Genomic DNA, 16,377 nt, shown 5'->3' on the forward strand with positions numbered 1-16,377 from the left:
ATTTACAAGCCCAACATTGAATATCACTAGCCATGGGAGTGGGGCTACCATAATCTAGAAGCTGTGTGTGAACTGTCATGCAATCCTATTTTTAATATAAACCAACAGCTTTTAACAACAACGTGAATTTTTGCCGTTTTGTTTTAACAGCAGATCCACAGGCTGACCTTGTCCGTCATTTCCTGATTGAACCGACCCCGAAAGGGGTACGACTCCGAGGATGTAGTAATGAGCCCGTCTTCGGTAAGTAATAATATTTGTTTATTATGATGTCATAAGTCCATCTAGTGGTACATTGAGTACAGCAGGGCTCGAATTTCAATTTTTTTTTACCTACAACAATTTTGAAATGTTTTTGCTGTAGGCAGGATGCTTACCAACGGCAATTTTCAGCCTGCCTACGGCAATTTTCAACTAGTAACTTTGGCAACAAATATAAAAATCAAGAAATGGTCCCTTGAACCGATGGCAATACTTTTTATCCATCGGCAAAAAAGTGCCATCGGTCAATCCTCGGAGCGACGGCAGTTCATATCGCAACTATGGCAACTGCCGTCGGTGCTGTTGTTAAGTTTGAGCCATGGAGTACACACCCACGTTTTGGAGAGATGATATATTCCTTATGAAATTAACCCTTTTCTGACAGACTATATATTCATTATAAAATTTATTATTTTTTGATAAACTATATTGTTTTTATGAAATTGACCATTTTTTTATATTCATTATAAAATTTATTATTTTTTGATAAACTATATTGTTTTTATGAAATTGACAATTTTTTTATATTCATTATAAAATTTTTTATTTTTTGATAAACTATATTTTCTTTATGAAATTTCAAATTTTTTGACAGACACTATATATTCATTATAAAATTTATTATTTTTTGACAGTGTCTATATTTCTAATAAAATTTCAAATTTTTTGACAGACTTCGGATACATGTATATATTCCATATGAAATTTACCCTTTTTTTTCACAGACTATAAATTTCTTTAGAAACAATATGCAGAATGTTAAGTATTACTCCTCTTTTTTTCTTCTTCTTTTTTAAATTTCTGTATTATTACTTTTTCTACTTTCCATTTTTTATTTGTGGTTATAAAATTAGCAGGAACTAATTTAAATTTCTTTCTGGGTTTTTTCCATGTTGATAGGTAGTCTTGCTGCCTTGGTATACCAACACACCATCACACCACTTGCGTTGCCATGCAAACTTCTCCTACCAGAACCTGGTAAGTACAGAATTAAAGGCACATAACCTAAGTTATTAGTGTAAAATATACTCAGGATAAAAATTCCTGTACATGTTTTGTGTAAGTTAAATATATGCTGATAAAAATGAAGAAAAAATCAAATCATTTTAAAGAAATTATTTATTGGTCATAAACATTATTACAAGTATGTTTATGTTATCAAGTCAAATTTCAGCCATTTGCAAACTTTGCATCTGGTTTGGGACCATTGTTTTTGGTGAACAGGAACTGTTTTAATTTTGATTTGAGATAATGAAGCTTATAGGTGATGATAATGTGAGGATATTAAAATAATTTCTTCTTGGTTGGTTGCTATTTGATAGTAAAATACAGCTTATAATAATTATAATACTGTGACATTTTAATTAGTTTTGAGATATTAAAATCTAGGTGATAATAATGTGAAGATATTTAAATATTTCTTCTTGATTGAATGCAATTTGTAGTAAAATACAGCTGATAATTTTTAATACAGAGATATTTAGTCTTTGAGGTAATTCTAGATGATACTTTGATGACATTTACATTTTTTCTCCATGCTATTTGATAACAAAATACTGTTGATAATAATCTATAATACAGAGATATTTTAATTTCTTTTGAAATAAAAAAATCTAAGTAATGTCAAGAGATATATTTTTTCTCTTTGTTTGTTAACAACATACAGTTCATAATAATCTACAATACTTAAATATTTTAGTTTGTTTGGAGATAATGAAATCAAGGTTGTAATAATAATAAAATATATTTTTTAAATTCCTTGCTATTTGAAAACAAAATACAGCTGAACTTCAAAATCAAATACAGAGATATTTTAATTTGTTTTGTGATAATGAAATCTAGGTTGTAATAATGTGAAGATATTTTAATTTTTTCTCCTTTTAAAAAAAATTGCTATTTGTAACAAAATCTATAATACAGAGATATTTTAATTTGTTTTGAAATGATGAAATCTACATGTAGGTTGTAATAATGTGAGATGTTTCATTTGTTCCCATTGTGTTCTCTTGAAGATCAGACTAGTACATCAAAGACCGTGGTATGTGCTATCCTGTCTATGGGATGGTGCATATAAAAGATCCCTTGCTGCTAATCGAAAGGAGTAGCCCATGAAGTGGCGACAGCGGGTTTCCTCCCCCAATATCTGTGTGGTCCTTAGCCATATGTCCGATGCAATATAACCATAAATAAAATGTGTTGAGTGCGTCGTTAAATAAAACATTTCTTTCTTTCTGTCTCTTGAAGATCATGTGGATGGACTGATCAGTGCTGAAAGTCACAGCATTTCTGCCGAGATGCCCAGTTCAGCTGCCGCTCTTCTCTCTCAGGGAGCAGGTTCGTAGATTAGTACCATCAAATAAACATTACTACAATCAGGTTTGTAGATTAGTACCATCAAATAAACATTACTACAATCAGGTTTGTAGATTAGTATCATCAAATAAATTTTACTGTGAGCAGATTTATAGATTAGTAGGCTACCATCAAATAAATCTTACTGTGAGTAGGTTTGTAGATTAGTACTATCAAATAAATCTTACTGTGATTAGGTTTGTAGATTAGTACTATCAAATAAATCTTACTGTGAGTAGGTTTGTAGATTAGTACTATCAAATAAATCTTACTGTGATTAGGTTTGTAGATTAGTACTATCAAATAAATCTTACTGTGAGTAGGTTTGTAAATTAGTAGGCCTACCATGAAATAAATCTTACTGTGATTAGGTTTGTAGATTAGTACTATCAAATAAATCTTACTGTGAGTAGGTTTGTAGATTAGTACCATCAAATAAATCTTACTGTGAGTAGGTTTGTAGATTAGTACCATCAAATAAATCTTACTGTGAGTAGGTTTGTAAATTAGTAGGCCTACCATCAAATAAATCTTACTAAGATCAGCTTTGTAGATTAGTACTATCAAATAAATCTAATACCAGGGGCCAGGAGCACAATTCACAGAATATCATAATTTTACAGTTACATGTAGTAGTCGTATGATTCCGAGAATTTGGTATCTTTAATGAAATTAAAACAAAGTATATTCATGGTTTTTAATAATAGTAAAACCAAATTAAAACACAAATTTATACAGCTGCTATATTTCAAAAGTATAAAAATTTTGGCGAGATGTAAACACTGGTATCATGGCTTTAGATTGCGTCAAATTTGAGGCAATAAACATTGTGCCCAAAATATATATATGCCCAAAATAATCATGCCCAGATTAAGTACAAACATGCTGACATCAAAATATTTCATCTCAAAATATTTCACCTAAAAAAACACTGAAATGTTAACTTTAATTAGATTAAAATAACTTGAAATGCATTTTTAAATATTGATAGCAGCTGTTAATGACAGTACTGAACTAAAATGACCTTCCTGTGCTCAGAAAAGACAAACGTCTCCATGTGTGCCCAAATTATTGAGATCTAAAACTCTGGGTATACACAATAATTGCAATGAACTGTGAATGTCACAGTTCACAAACAGCACTGAGAGATAAAATGTGTGAATTCACATACAAATGTTTTGATATACTTTCTTTTGATTGTCAGTATATTTCATGCAGAAAATCAAGTTAATATATGGCCACATTACAATAAAGACAAAAGAAAGTAATTTGTTTATATTTAGAACAGTATTTTTTGTATTCATTGTAATTACATGTATAACAATAGTTTGGGTTTTTGCCATGCCAGTGTAGATATCATATTAAAATAACTTTTTTGTATATTTTCAGCTTGCAATGTGTTCTTCTTGAACACAATAGATACAGAATCCCTAACAGGGCCTCAGGCTGTTGCCAGGGCAGTGAAGTTGACCTTTGAAACCTTGCCCCTCCCAGTGACCACTGTTGTACATTTCAAAGTCTCCAGTCAGGGTATCACACTGACAGACAATAACAGAAAGTGAGTATTTAAAAAAAAAAAAAAATTTTAAGGTTCCACTGGACCAAATTGGTTTCCATTGCCAGTAATGTTAACATATTCTAATCAAATTAATATATACGGTGTGGCATATCACATTTAATCTACCAGTAATTACAATAAAATGAGAATATTAATTTTGTTTTCTTTAATTTATTTAAAATAATTCAGTTTGAATCCCATTTCGTTTTGTCTCTGTTAAAATTATCAATGACTTGTAAACATTTTAGGACTATTTTGACAGTCCAAGGCATAGGAAGCAGAGGAGCACTTTTTTAAAAATTAAAGGCATTTAATGTTTTGGGGTCTTAAAGGCATACTGTCACAGATTTAAAGACCTTATTTCTCTAAAAATGGATAATAAATAAAAATTACATTAATTATTGGAAACCAAATCTAGCTATTGCATCACCTTAACTGAACCATAATGGAGTGAAATCCATGTCATCCCTCTCGGCAATTTTAGTTTTTGAATTATGGACCATTGCCATAATTCAATTATTTTCACAAAATGTCATTAATAAATGGAGTATGGTGATTATGAAGATGGTTGAATAAAGTACATTTAGGGACAAATCAAATTATTTTTATTCAGGTAATACTTTGTTTGACCATTAAATAGGTCAGTGGTCTGTGACAATATGCCTTTAGCATTTCTTTTGTCATTTAGTATATCTAATATCTCCAAAAGACTGTTGATCATCCTTTAAAAAAAAAAACATATGAAGAGTTCAGGCACAAAACGTGATATAAACAATTTTCTTTCTTTTTTTAGTTAAAGCCATTATTGTATGTCAGTAAGGGCTAATCGTAGGCCTGCTGATTTGCTGCAAAAAGCGATTGATCCTTATGAAATACTCCAATTAAAAAAGTAATTTTTACTGAAAATTAAAAATGGATATATTGCGTTTTGCACCTAAACTCTTCATATATATTTTGTTGAATTTGTTGTGAAAATATCAGACATACCTACACATAATCTATATATAGGTGTGAACTGAAGCGTACAAGACAGGAAGATGGGGGGTGGTTGAGGGTGAAACTGGTGCTGAAGCAAAACCTCAAATTCAGGCAAAAATGATAGAGATATTCGGGCAAAATGTGCTAATCTTGAGACCTTTTTACCATGTTTTTCCATCACTATACCCTCAAAATTAGTTGTAATTCATGTAAAAATGTGTAGTGATTCATGTTCAAGCCTATATAGATGTTTAATGGTAGTGTTAATATGAATAAATGTTGTTATCTACATTTGGGCATTTTTATTTAATTTCGGGCAAAAACCAGCCTGCTCCCTACAAAAATGTGCACCCGTATATCTACATGTATGGGAGTGAAATGGTTAAACTAGTATTTACTGTCACTGTGTTTGGTTGCAGACTGTTTTTCCGTCGACACTACCCTGTATCAGCCGTGACGTACTGCGGAATGGACCCCGAGGAGAGAAGGTACGTAGCAACCTCTGTAATTAAGAAAATATCCACGGCAAAAATGAATTCCATTGAAAAAAAACCCTGAATATAGTTCCAAGACAAAAAATTGCCATGGAGAATTAAAAACTGCACGGCATTCTCCACGGCAAACCGGCCTCGGTGGCGTCGTGGTTAGGCCATCGGTCTACAGGCTGGTAGGTACTGGGTTCAGATCCCAGTCGAGGCATGGGTTTTTAATCCAGATACCGACTCCAAACACCGAGTGAGTGCTCTGCAAGGCTCAATGGGTAGGTGTAAACCACTTGCACCGACCAGTGATCCATAACTGGTTCAACAAAGGCCATGGTTTGTGCTATTCTGCCTGTGGGAAGTGCAAATAAAAGATCCCTTGCTGCTAATCGGAAAGAGTAGCTCATGTAGTTGCGACAGCAGGTTTCCTCTCAAAATCTGTGTGGTCCTTAACCATATGTCTGATGCCATATAACCGTAAATAAAATGTGTTGAGTGCGTCGTTAAATAAAACATTCCTTTCTTTCTTTCTTTGCCCACAGCAATTGCAGGGGTTGTAAATAACTGTTTGTTCATGGAAAGGTGGAGGGTGTTAACATAGAGGATAATAAACAAGTTACCAGTTATTATCAAATTTATGTCCCGAGTGAAATAATTTTCAGTTGTCACGAGCTTTAGTGAGTGGCAAATGAAAATTATTTCACGAGGGACATAAATTTGATAATAACTGGTACTGAGTTTATTATTCTATTTATTACCTGAGCTATTTTTTTCTTCTCTAAAAGCCTTTATTTTCAACACACATGCACTGTATAGATACAGTATAAACCACTTTATGCACTGTTCTGAGTATTGCTATAACTTTGTTATTTAATCACGTTCATAGATCATTTTCAAAAAAAAAAATTCTCTTTATTCTGCTAAAACGTCTATAATGAATTGCATTAAAATGACATTTTGTTATAAATTTAACACCAAAAACAGACAGCCGTAAACGCAAACTCTTTAAACTACATGACGTCATTGTGTGTGTTTGCCAAATCGTGATGTCATCACATGTCCCTCCCTTCAAACTCATATAAATGCATAAGAATGCTTTTTTTGATGTGAAGTTGTGATGGTTTGTTAATACATTAATTTCTCATTGTAGATGGAAGAGAGACACGGATGTACCTGGAGTGCAAGTTGAAGTCAAGTAAGTATTTTTCATTAGGCTGTGCATAATTAGTCATTTTAGCTAAAAGATCAGAGTTATGGAAAGTACTCGCCCACTCGCCAAATGCAAGTAAAAATTCTGATGAACGAGTTAAAACATGCAACTACCAGCCCGACGGTCTATTTGTCTTTTTGAATTTGTTTGCGACGTGATGTGTGTTCTTAATAATGTTTTGTCAGTATATCTCTATATATGATTTGAAGTGAAGACACTTTATATTATAATAGTGTTAATAATATATTGTTCTATAGACTGGCAGACTAGTAGAAATTCTGGTAGGCTGGTAAATTTTAGTTGGTTCTGGTCTGGCGCACTAGTGAAATATTTTCCATTTATGCGCCCATGGAGATCCACCAAAATTGGTAGATACAGAATATATATGTATATATTTTTGGATAAAGTTTGGAAATATTTTGTAGATACTATGGAAGATGCTTAAAGGCATATTGTCACAGACCACTGACCTATTTAAAGACATATTGTCACAGACCACTGACCTATTTAATGGTCTAACAAAGTATTACCTGAACAAAAATAATTCGATTTGTCCCTAAATGTACTTTATTAACCATCTTCATAACCACCATACTGCATTTATTAATGACATTTTGGTAAAATAATTGAATTATGGCAATGGTCCATAATTCAAAACCTAACATTGCCGAGAGGGATGACATGGATTTCACTCCATCATCGTTCAGTTAAGGTGATGTGATAGCTAGATTTGGTTTCCAACAATTAATGTCATTTTTATTTATTATCCATTTTTTAGAGAAATAACGTCGTTAAATCCGTGACAGTATGCCTTTAATTTGCAGCAAGTACCTGTATGTGAAAGCAAAAGCAGGAATATCACATTCTACTCGTTACTGGGAATACAAAGTATACAAACAATAATTGTTTCAACAGTACAGTTCATAGTAGGGCCTCCACAAGTCAGGTCAGGTCAGGTCAGGTCAGGTCAGAGTGTTTAACATTCACATTCAGAGCAAGCTGTTGTAGTGCACACCTGTCCTGGGCACAGGTGCTGGCCTCCACGAGTCCAAAATATTGGACTCAAGTACTCGAGGGTCAAACTCGACCCGGACCTGAGTACCCGACACTTACACTAGATGATGATGTGACAAAGCAATAAAGTGAAATAGCATTATATTAAGACTAAGGAATAAAGCGAAATAGCATTATATTAAGACTAAGGAATAAAGTGAAATACATTATATTAAGACTAAGGAATAAATTCCAGTGCTGAATATGGATGCCGAATCATGTCATTGTATTGCATTCCACACATTTGACTCTTCTTTTTTTTTTCATGTCTCTTAATGTAATGTCTCTTAATGTAACCGGCGGCAAGCATATGGCAAAATGACGCAAAACATATAATTAAATGAGAGTGCTCTTCCTTGCATGTGTGCTTGAGTCCTGTGAACGGACTCGAGTCTTGCTAGATCTAGTGTCTGAGTACTCATGGAGACTCTAGGTCAAAGTTCATAATTTTGTTATAAAGTTGACCTTTAATATATTTTTTAAATGATTCGTTTCAGGATCTTTGGATTCGTCGCCAGAAAGCAGGGTGGGGTCTCAGACAATGCATGTCACCTGTTTGCTGAGTTTGACCCCGAACAGCCGGCTTCTGCAATTGTTAACTTTGTTACAAAGGTTATGATTGGACAGAGCAAAGTCAAGTCCTAGGTTGTCATTGGAAATGAAACATTTATACATAAGCCACTAGCCTTGCTACTTGTCTTTCAAGGTATCAAAGAAAATGTGAACAAAAATTGATTGCACTGGACAGACGGACAAACAGAAAAGCAGGTTTTATAGAGATTTGTTTGATGGCGAAATGCAGTAATTGTGTTTTACGGAGAAATCAAAATACAAGACATTAACAAGGATATACTACTCAGTTAACAGTTGATGACGGATGTTGGAAATGTTTATGAACAAATTGAAAAAACAACAACCACAAAATATCTGACATAGTGAAACGATCTGGTGCCGTGTGTTATATTATCAAATGTGTCGTGTTCCATTTAAACAGCAAACTGTGCCTGGTTCGTTAACATACAGATTTGTATTATAGTTAATAATATAGTTACATTAAAATGTTATACCAATGCCATATTTATAAGTCCTATTTGTGGACATCCCTTCTATATTGTTTTGTTAAGCTTTCAGCTCAGCTTGAGAACAATAACTTGTTATATATATGCAAAAAATATCCACAATTCATTGGCATTGTGTATAGATATAACGCTAGGAAGTAAAACCTACAGAAAGAATATTAAGAATATCTATGTTTTGATTAGTCAGTTTAAAATATTGTAGTTCTGCGAATATTAGCACTATAGTGTTTGATTGGCCAATTTACTACCAAAGAATTTGATTGGCTGATTTAAAGACTGCAAAAGTCATGTTCTTACCAACTACATATTTGATTGGCAAGATTACAACCAAAGAGTTTGATTGGCTAATTCATTATACTGCAGAAGTAGAGTTCTTACCAATCCTACATTTGATTGGCCGATAGTAACATGGCTTAATTAAGGATGCACATTTTCCAGCTGCCTTGGAAACACTTTGTACAAAATTTGATGTAAGCATTGTGCTTTTTATCTCAAAGTGCTATATTCAGTTAGTCTTAATTCTCGTATATTCAATTATAAATAATTTTAAAGACATATAGATAAATTTTGTTTTTAATATAACGATGTCTGATGTTTGTTAATATGTGTATGGTGTAATATATAAATATATATATATATATATTCAACGTTTTCAGTCGAAACAAAGTACTCGTGTTATCTTACACAGCTTTGCGTGGTCTGTGTTGTGTGTATGTAGAGTTAATTATCCTGGTGGGGTACTCTCCCCTTGACTGCACGAGCAGTGAGTTACGACTATACTGCAGGAGCAGTAAGTTGAGAAAGTAAAACATGGCTGGACTCGGGGTGGTGCTTTATGGGATTGTTCATTTTCCTGGTAGGGTTATCTCCCCTTGACAAAAAAAGAGAACAGAAATTAAATCGTGGCAAGACTAGGGTGATGCTTTATGAGATGGAGTATGTAGTTGTCTCCCCTTGACCACAGATGCAGTAAGTTGTAAAGCAAAAGATTGTGGGAAGTGTATCATAGGATTGTGTAGGGAAAGGTAAGTTATTATCAGTACTGAAATAGTGCTTGTAAACTGGTATTAGCTTGATTATCTCCCCTTGACCACAGAAGCTGTAAGTTAGAAAGTGAAAGATTGTGGGAGGGTCATGCGATTGTTTGTAAGTTATGACCAGTACTGAAATAGTGCTTGTAGAGATTGGTATAGCTGTACTAGAGAATTCCCCCAGACAGTAGATCACCAGTAAGTGTCAGTGTAGTTTGAAAATGTAAAAACTTGACACATTTTAGTTTTTTTTCGGAATATGCTTGCAGGTTTCTACCAACCACTGATGTCTTGTTTATGACACACAGTTGGACCTGCTGTAATGGACATCCTATATAGTAATCACCTGTCTATATAGGGCACTCTAAATGTATCCTTTATGCACACACATGCAAATTCTTTAGCCTGTATACAAAACCCATCTGTATATAAATATCCATATATTATAAAGGCAAGGTTTTTTTTGCAGGTCCTTTTGGTGGCTTTTGTAGACATGTAGTTAGGATATAAAGTGTTAATGCCCACTCCCATTACCCACCAGGGGGCTGTAGTTTGAAGGGAATGTGGATTTAATTTCATTACAAATGAACTAAACCAGTTGAAATCTTAATGTATTTATACTTGAAAATTTCGCACTTCATTTTGGCCATGCCCCTAACTGGTCCATTGCTTTCTTTACCCAGGGATATGCTGTACATATAATGATATTTACCTAACCACTTGTACTAAATGTAATTTGTCTCCACAATCTATTGGTGCTATGAACTTTGACCTTTGTGGAGGTCATCAAGAAACTGTTATTAGAGTTTCTGTAACATTTTAAATTTACATTGTTGGATTTTTTTATTTTTTTTTTATTGATTTTTTTTTTTTTGGCTGGGAATTGGCCAAGATTTCTTTGTTGGTGACATTTTAAATTTAATTTTCTTCACTGTGCTGCATTATATATATGTCGGATAATGAATGTCACAGTCCTAATACTAGTAGATGTTCATGTATTTATGATTTTTTTTCTTTCTTTCTCTGTTAGTGTTGTCATTTTTTCACATGTGCATATATTCTGTTCAACGTTTTTTCGACATGCATAATTCAGAATTTTTTTTCTCTGTGTTTCTTCAGTTTATATGCACGGATATGTCGTAGAACAAGTGTGCTTGATACATTTTTTTGTGTAATATATATAATGTTATATATATTTTGTGTGTGTTTACCCCAATAACACCACATTTATGTTATATATTATCGGACCTGGCCACGCATGACTAGACTTAAAATGCTGATTTCCATGCCTTATTGTAAGATAGATCAATATATGTATGTTCCTCGATAGATCCCAACCATAAATTAACATGGATTTAGTCAAACCATCATTGTCTGTTTAAAAAAAAAAAAATTTGTAAATAAAACAAAAAGAAATGTTAAATATAATAATTATTGCTGTTTAAATTAAGATAGGATTGGAAAATGATGTATTTTATCAAATTCAAGTGAAAAATAAAATGTATGATTTGGTTGTTTTATTGGAAATGTATTTATTTCTTTGGGGCGACACCCACCCCAAAGACTTGATGGGTCAAATATAGAGGTCACTGTATCATCGTGGTTCAGGTCAAATCATCTCATATAGGCAGCTGTAGTAGCCTTTGTTTGATTAATTCACCAATGATTGTAGTATACCGCTTGTAACTGTCACTAACAGTATATATATTGTATGTAGCCACCTCCTGGTATAATATACTATAGCCTCCGTAGATGTCTGTACAGTGCAATGTTCATGTTATACTTGTGGAGGCAAATTGTGATGTCTTATGATGAGTCAACAAATATGACTAAGTCGGTGGTCATGTGACTGAATTGGACAAATGAAACATGATTAAGGATGTCATGTGACCAGATTTTTGGGGGTGTTTTTTTTATATGAGAAGACTGTTTACACTTACATATTTTAGCTGTTTATTTTATGATTATACAAGTTAATTTACCACAGGTGGTGTTTACAAACATGGAATATATTTTTTTGGTCTCGTATAATGTATGGCAAGTGTTCAATTTTATCTGTATATTGTTAGATAAATATGTTGAAAATAGTAGTTTTTTAAATTAAATAAATACATAAAGTTACATTTTTCAAAGACACGTTTTGAAATTTCATCCAAATTACTGAGACTTTTGTCCGTTCATTTAATTCATTGAAATCAGTTTGAAAGTAAAGACAAATGCATAACTGTTTTATTTGCCAGCTTGTTTGCAGGAATAATTTAATATCATTTATTATATTATTTGGTTTACTGTTTTTTTTACAAATAAAAATAAGTTTGCAGTCAGTGTTCTTGTATCAAATAAAACATGAAATATTCATGTAATATAGAAAGTTACATTTTAATACATGATGATACATTTAAATCGTCATGATTTTAAATGTGAATTCATGTTAACACTTATGTTATGGTGTTAAAATGTGAATACATCATGATTGTAAGTTTGAATTCATGTTAAAACCTATATTACGGTGTTAAAATGTGAATACATCATGATGCTGGTGGTGTCTAAATACATGATTTTATTTGAATGCATCATGATAATAAAATTTAAATACATCATGTGCTCGGTCTCACAAATAAACCACTAGATGTTGGTTTAGACTGCTTGCTATCCCTGTTTTCGTTTTGTCTCCAATACCAATGTGACATAATTTGTACATATACATTAATATTAATATTAATACTGTGTATTTAACAATATTTTAATTCAGTGTATTGGATAAATCATAGTTTAACAATAAACTGCATGGGAGAACAATACACTATTTATACAAGCAATATTTAGTATTTTTAATAAAATATTGTAAATGTTGGTTAATATGACATCTATAACTTTATATTTGGCCAATTTAACTCTTCTTTCTTTTTTTTACTAGATGTTTTGACAACAAAGTAAAATTTTAGACATGTCTAAATTTGTTATAAAAATAGACACACATGTAAGAAGAAAATTTGTTTTCCAAAAGAGAAGTAAAGGAGGCAAATGTTTTATTTAACGACGCACTCAACACATTTTATTTACGGTTATAAGGCATCGGATTCTAAAAGGGCAACTGATAAAGAATCAATTTCCAGATTTCCACTTATTTTACCATCTTACCTGATTAACTATATTACTGGAAACATTATGTAATGGAAAACCCAATCTCCTAATAATGATTATGTCTTGGAATTTGGTAATAGTGAACTAGAAACAAAACTTATCTTAAAATTCAATAAAAGATATGTAAATAATCACTTTCAGACATGTTTAGTATGGAAGATGTTAATAGAACAATGGAAAGAAATGCTGTAGAAGATTAAAACAACCATGTTTTGTTTAGTTGAACATTGGTTTTTTTAGGCCTTATTTCAAGTAGTATGTGTCATATTAAATACGAGTTCTTGTTTAACGAGGAAATGAAATGTAAAGGGTTTCCATGGTATGTGGTACTGGACGTTAGCATGTTCGTTAAGTTACAAGCAGGTGTTATTACTTGTACATGTATATTAATTTTTAAAATTACCTCCAACTTTTAATACCATCAAGTCCTGTACATTACTTGTTATGTTTTTGTGTTTTATTAAAACTTTAGTGCTTTTTGTTTTGCATGAGAACCATACATATTTAAAGTTACCACATCAGTTTTTGATTTTAGGGAATTTGTAGGGGTCAGGTGTTTTTGTTCTTTTTGATACTAAACCATTTTACCATAAAGATATTTTAATATCTGTTGAAGCTAAAATTTGATGTGCAAAAAACACAAAACCTAAAATATGTAAAAACTAAACTTACAATTTTTTTTTCATTAAATGTTTAATCATCTGAATGACATTATTTGCAAACCAATGGAAGGATAATGTATTGAAGGATTAAAATAAATATATAATTTGGATTTTAATTTAAAATACATGTCACTTTAAAATAAATATATATATATATATATATATATATATATATATATATATATATATATATATATATATATGTATATATATATATATATATATATACATATATTATGTAGAACATTGTTATATTAAGTTGTATAATAGTGGTTAAACAAAGACGCTTTTGTTTTAAGTTATTTATCAGTCGTTTTGCCTTGCATTTGAGTCATGTGTTTGGTATTGTGTATTAAAAGTTTATAGGGCTTTGTGTTCAAGTTAATTTTTTTTTTTGTAGTATACAACATTAGAAAATAGCAATTAATTTTTGTTACCGTTGTATATTTCCTGCAAGGGATAAAATAATTAAAGGCATTTACTTTTGAGAACAAAAAGGAAAAATGAATTTTCAAGCAAAAATTAGTTTTGCCTTTATACATGTACAAAACATCTGCTTCTTAGAATGACATTACAGTTTCTACAAGAAATAATATGAAATAAAAATAAATTCACTTATGTTTAGTATGTTACATAATTTATTGTTTCTGATAATGAAAATATAATTTTATAATTCAGGGCACTTTGTGTGTTGTATTTTTGTATTGTATACTACAATATTGAACTAAAATATTTTCTTTACACAAATTTTAAAAACAGAACAAGTTTTTGTTATTAGACACATAAAAGCATTGGTTTTAAGTTTTGAAAAGAAAAAAAAAGAAGCAAAATATAGTTCACTGACAAAATTACCTTTTCTTTTTCCATGGAAAATCCAAACCCCAAAACAACACTCAGTTAAATTTTACATAAAATTATGATTTAAATTTTTTTAAATTTTTTTTTTTTGTTCTTGTAAAATTCCATACATTTGTATTGGGACACATTACAAATACACCATTAAACTATAAATACAGTTTTCCTTAAAAAAACATTTCTATTTTAAAAAACGTTTTCTAGGAAATTAATTACAATAAATATAGTAATTGACAATCTCGCCAAAGAGAATTCATCCAAGTTACACTTGCATCTGGTTTTCAGTGTTTAGTTATGTTTATTATTTTTTAATTTTGTTTAAGTGTATATGCTAATATAATTAAAAATATGAAGACATAATATTTATAGCGAGCCAGTTATACATTTAATTAGTGGTCTCTCCAGCCATTGGTGACTTTTGCACCTGGACAGGTGACTTTTGTACCTGTCCAGATGACATTTTGTACCTAGACAGGTGACTTTTGCACCTGGACAGGTGACTATTTTACCTGGACAGGATACTTTTTGCACCTAGACAGGTGACGTTTGCACCTGGGCAGGTGACAATGTTTACCTGGACAGGTGTTTGCACACCTGGGCGTGGCCAGTATCTAACTAGTGCTTGTAGACAAGCCACCAAGGATTGTTACTCTTACCTGTACTCTTACCTGTACTACCTGCAGCGGATAATTGTATCACATTGAAATAAATCAATCTTTATACAAATAGCTTTTGTTACCTTTTCCTTTCTATCTTGTCCTGGGGGAGATTTGAACTATTAACGAGACTGTTCTGCATTTCCTGCTATTGTAAATTGTAACATGTTCCCGACTATACCTGTACTGACTATAATATATGATGTTGTTAGTAATATTAGTGTGTTTGACGAATAATATCCCTATCCCGAGTCAGACCCCAGTTGTATAGCATCGGCGTATTCGAAACCCTAGGGGTATATGGACACGTTAAACCAGTTACTAAGCTGACTAATAATAATACAATGTATTATTATATTTAAAAAACACACAAAACCGTCAAAAGAAGGGAAAAAAAACAATTCCCTAAAATAAAAACACAAAACACAAAGAAAAACACCAAACCAAACAACACTTAAATTAAAAAAAAGTCCGAGATAATAACTTGTAGTTGTATCAAGTGCCAAATGGTAAATATTGAACAGGATAAAGGTTGCTTGTATTTGTAATATTTAAAATATGTCGGCGTAACCTTTCATTTTCCAGAAAGTTTAAAAGTTGGTTTTGTGATGCATACAGGGCTGCCAACCATTACGATTTATGCAGAATCATTACAATTTTCCATCTCTTATTACGCCATTACGCCCGTAATCTGAAAGATTACAGCAAATCCGCGTTTTCCTGTTTTTTGGGGGGTTTTTTTGGTAATAACCTACCACCCCTACGAATCACATAAATTGGACTCGCCCAACTAGCTGCAAATGCGCACGGAAGTTTTTTTTGCGCGCGCAACACACTTCAGAATAGACGTAGCTTGTGAAACGACGCCATTTTGTAAAGATGTCGAAAAAACACGAACGATCAAAGCCATATGAACTGTGCAAAGCTCAGAAAAAGCCAAAAGTAGTACAGAAGTATAAACAGGACTACAGCAATGAGTGGCCTGTTTTGAAAGCCAGTTATGTTAGTAATACTAGTACATTTTGCACTTTATGTCATGTTGGTTTTTCTGTTGCC

The 16,377-nt window shown here is 32.0% G+C and overlaps 1 protein-coding gene across 8 annotated transcripts in view; it reads left to right on the top strand.

The window, feature by feature from the left end:
* The window catches only part of LOC121387613 (tensin-1-like), a 231,028-nt gene extending 217,206 nt beyond the window's left edge, over positions 1 to 13,822 (top strand). For all 8 annotated transcript variants that reach the window (XM_041518772.1, XM_041518777.1, XM_041518778.1 and 5 more), the window contains 7 exons: positions 151 to 243; positions 1,162 to 1,239; positions 2,506 to 2,595; positions 4,003 to 4,171; positions 5,569 to 5,637; positions 6,782 to 6,826; positions 8,392 to 13,822. In XM_041518772.1, coding sequence (XP_041374706.1) covers positions 151 to 243; positions 1,162 to 1,239; positions 2,506 to 2,595; positions 4,003 to 4,171; positions 5,569 to 5,637; positions 6,782 to 6,826; positions 8,392 to 8,539 — 692 coding nt within the window. In that variant the 3' untranslated portion in view covers positions 8,540 to 13,822. The remainder of the gene's footprint in view (positions 1 to 150; positions 244 to 1,161; positions 1,240 to 2,505; positions 2,596 to 4,002; positions 4,172 to 5,568; positions 5,638 to 6,781; positions 6,827 to 8,391) is intronic.
* The last annotated feature ends 2,555 nt before the right edge of the window (positions 13,823 to 16,377 follow it).

The sequence above is a fragment of the Gigantopelta aegis genome, chromosome 13 (genome assembly GCF_016097555.1).
Source record: "Gigantopelta aegis isolate Gae_Host chromosome 13, Gae_host_genome, whole genome shotgun sequence".
Lineage (NCBI taxonomy): Eukaryota > Metazoa > Mollusca > Gastropoda > Neomphalida > Peltospiridae > Gigantopelta > Gigantopelta aegis.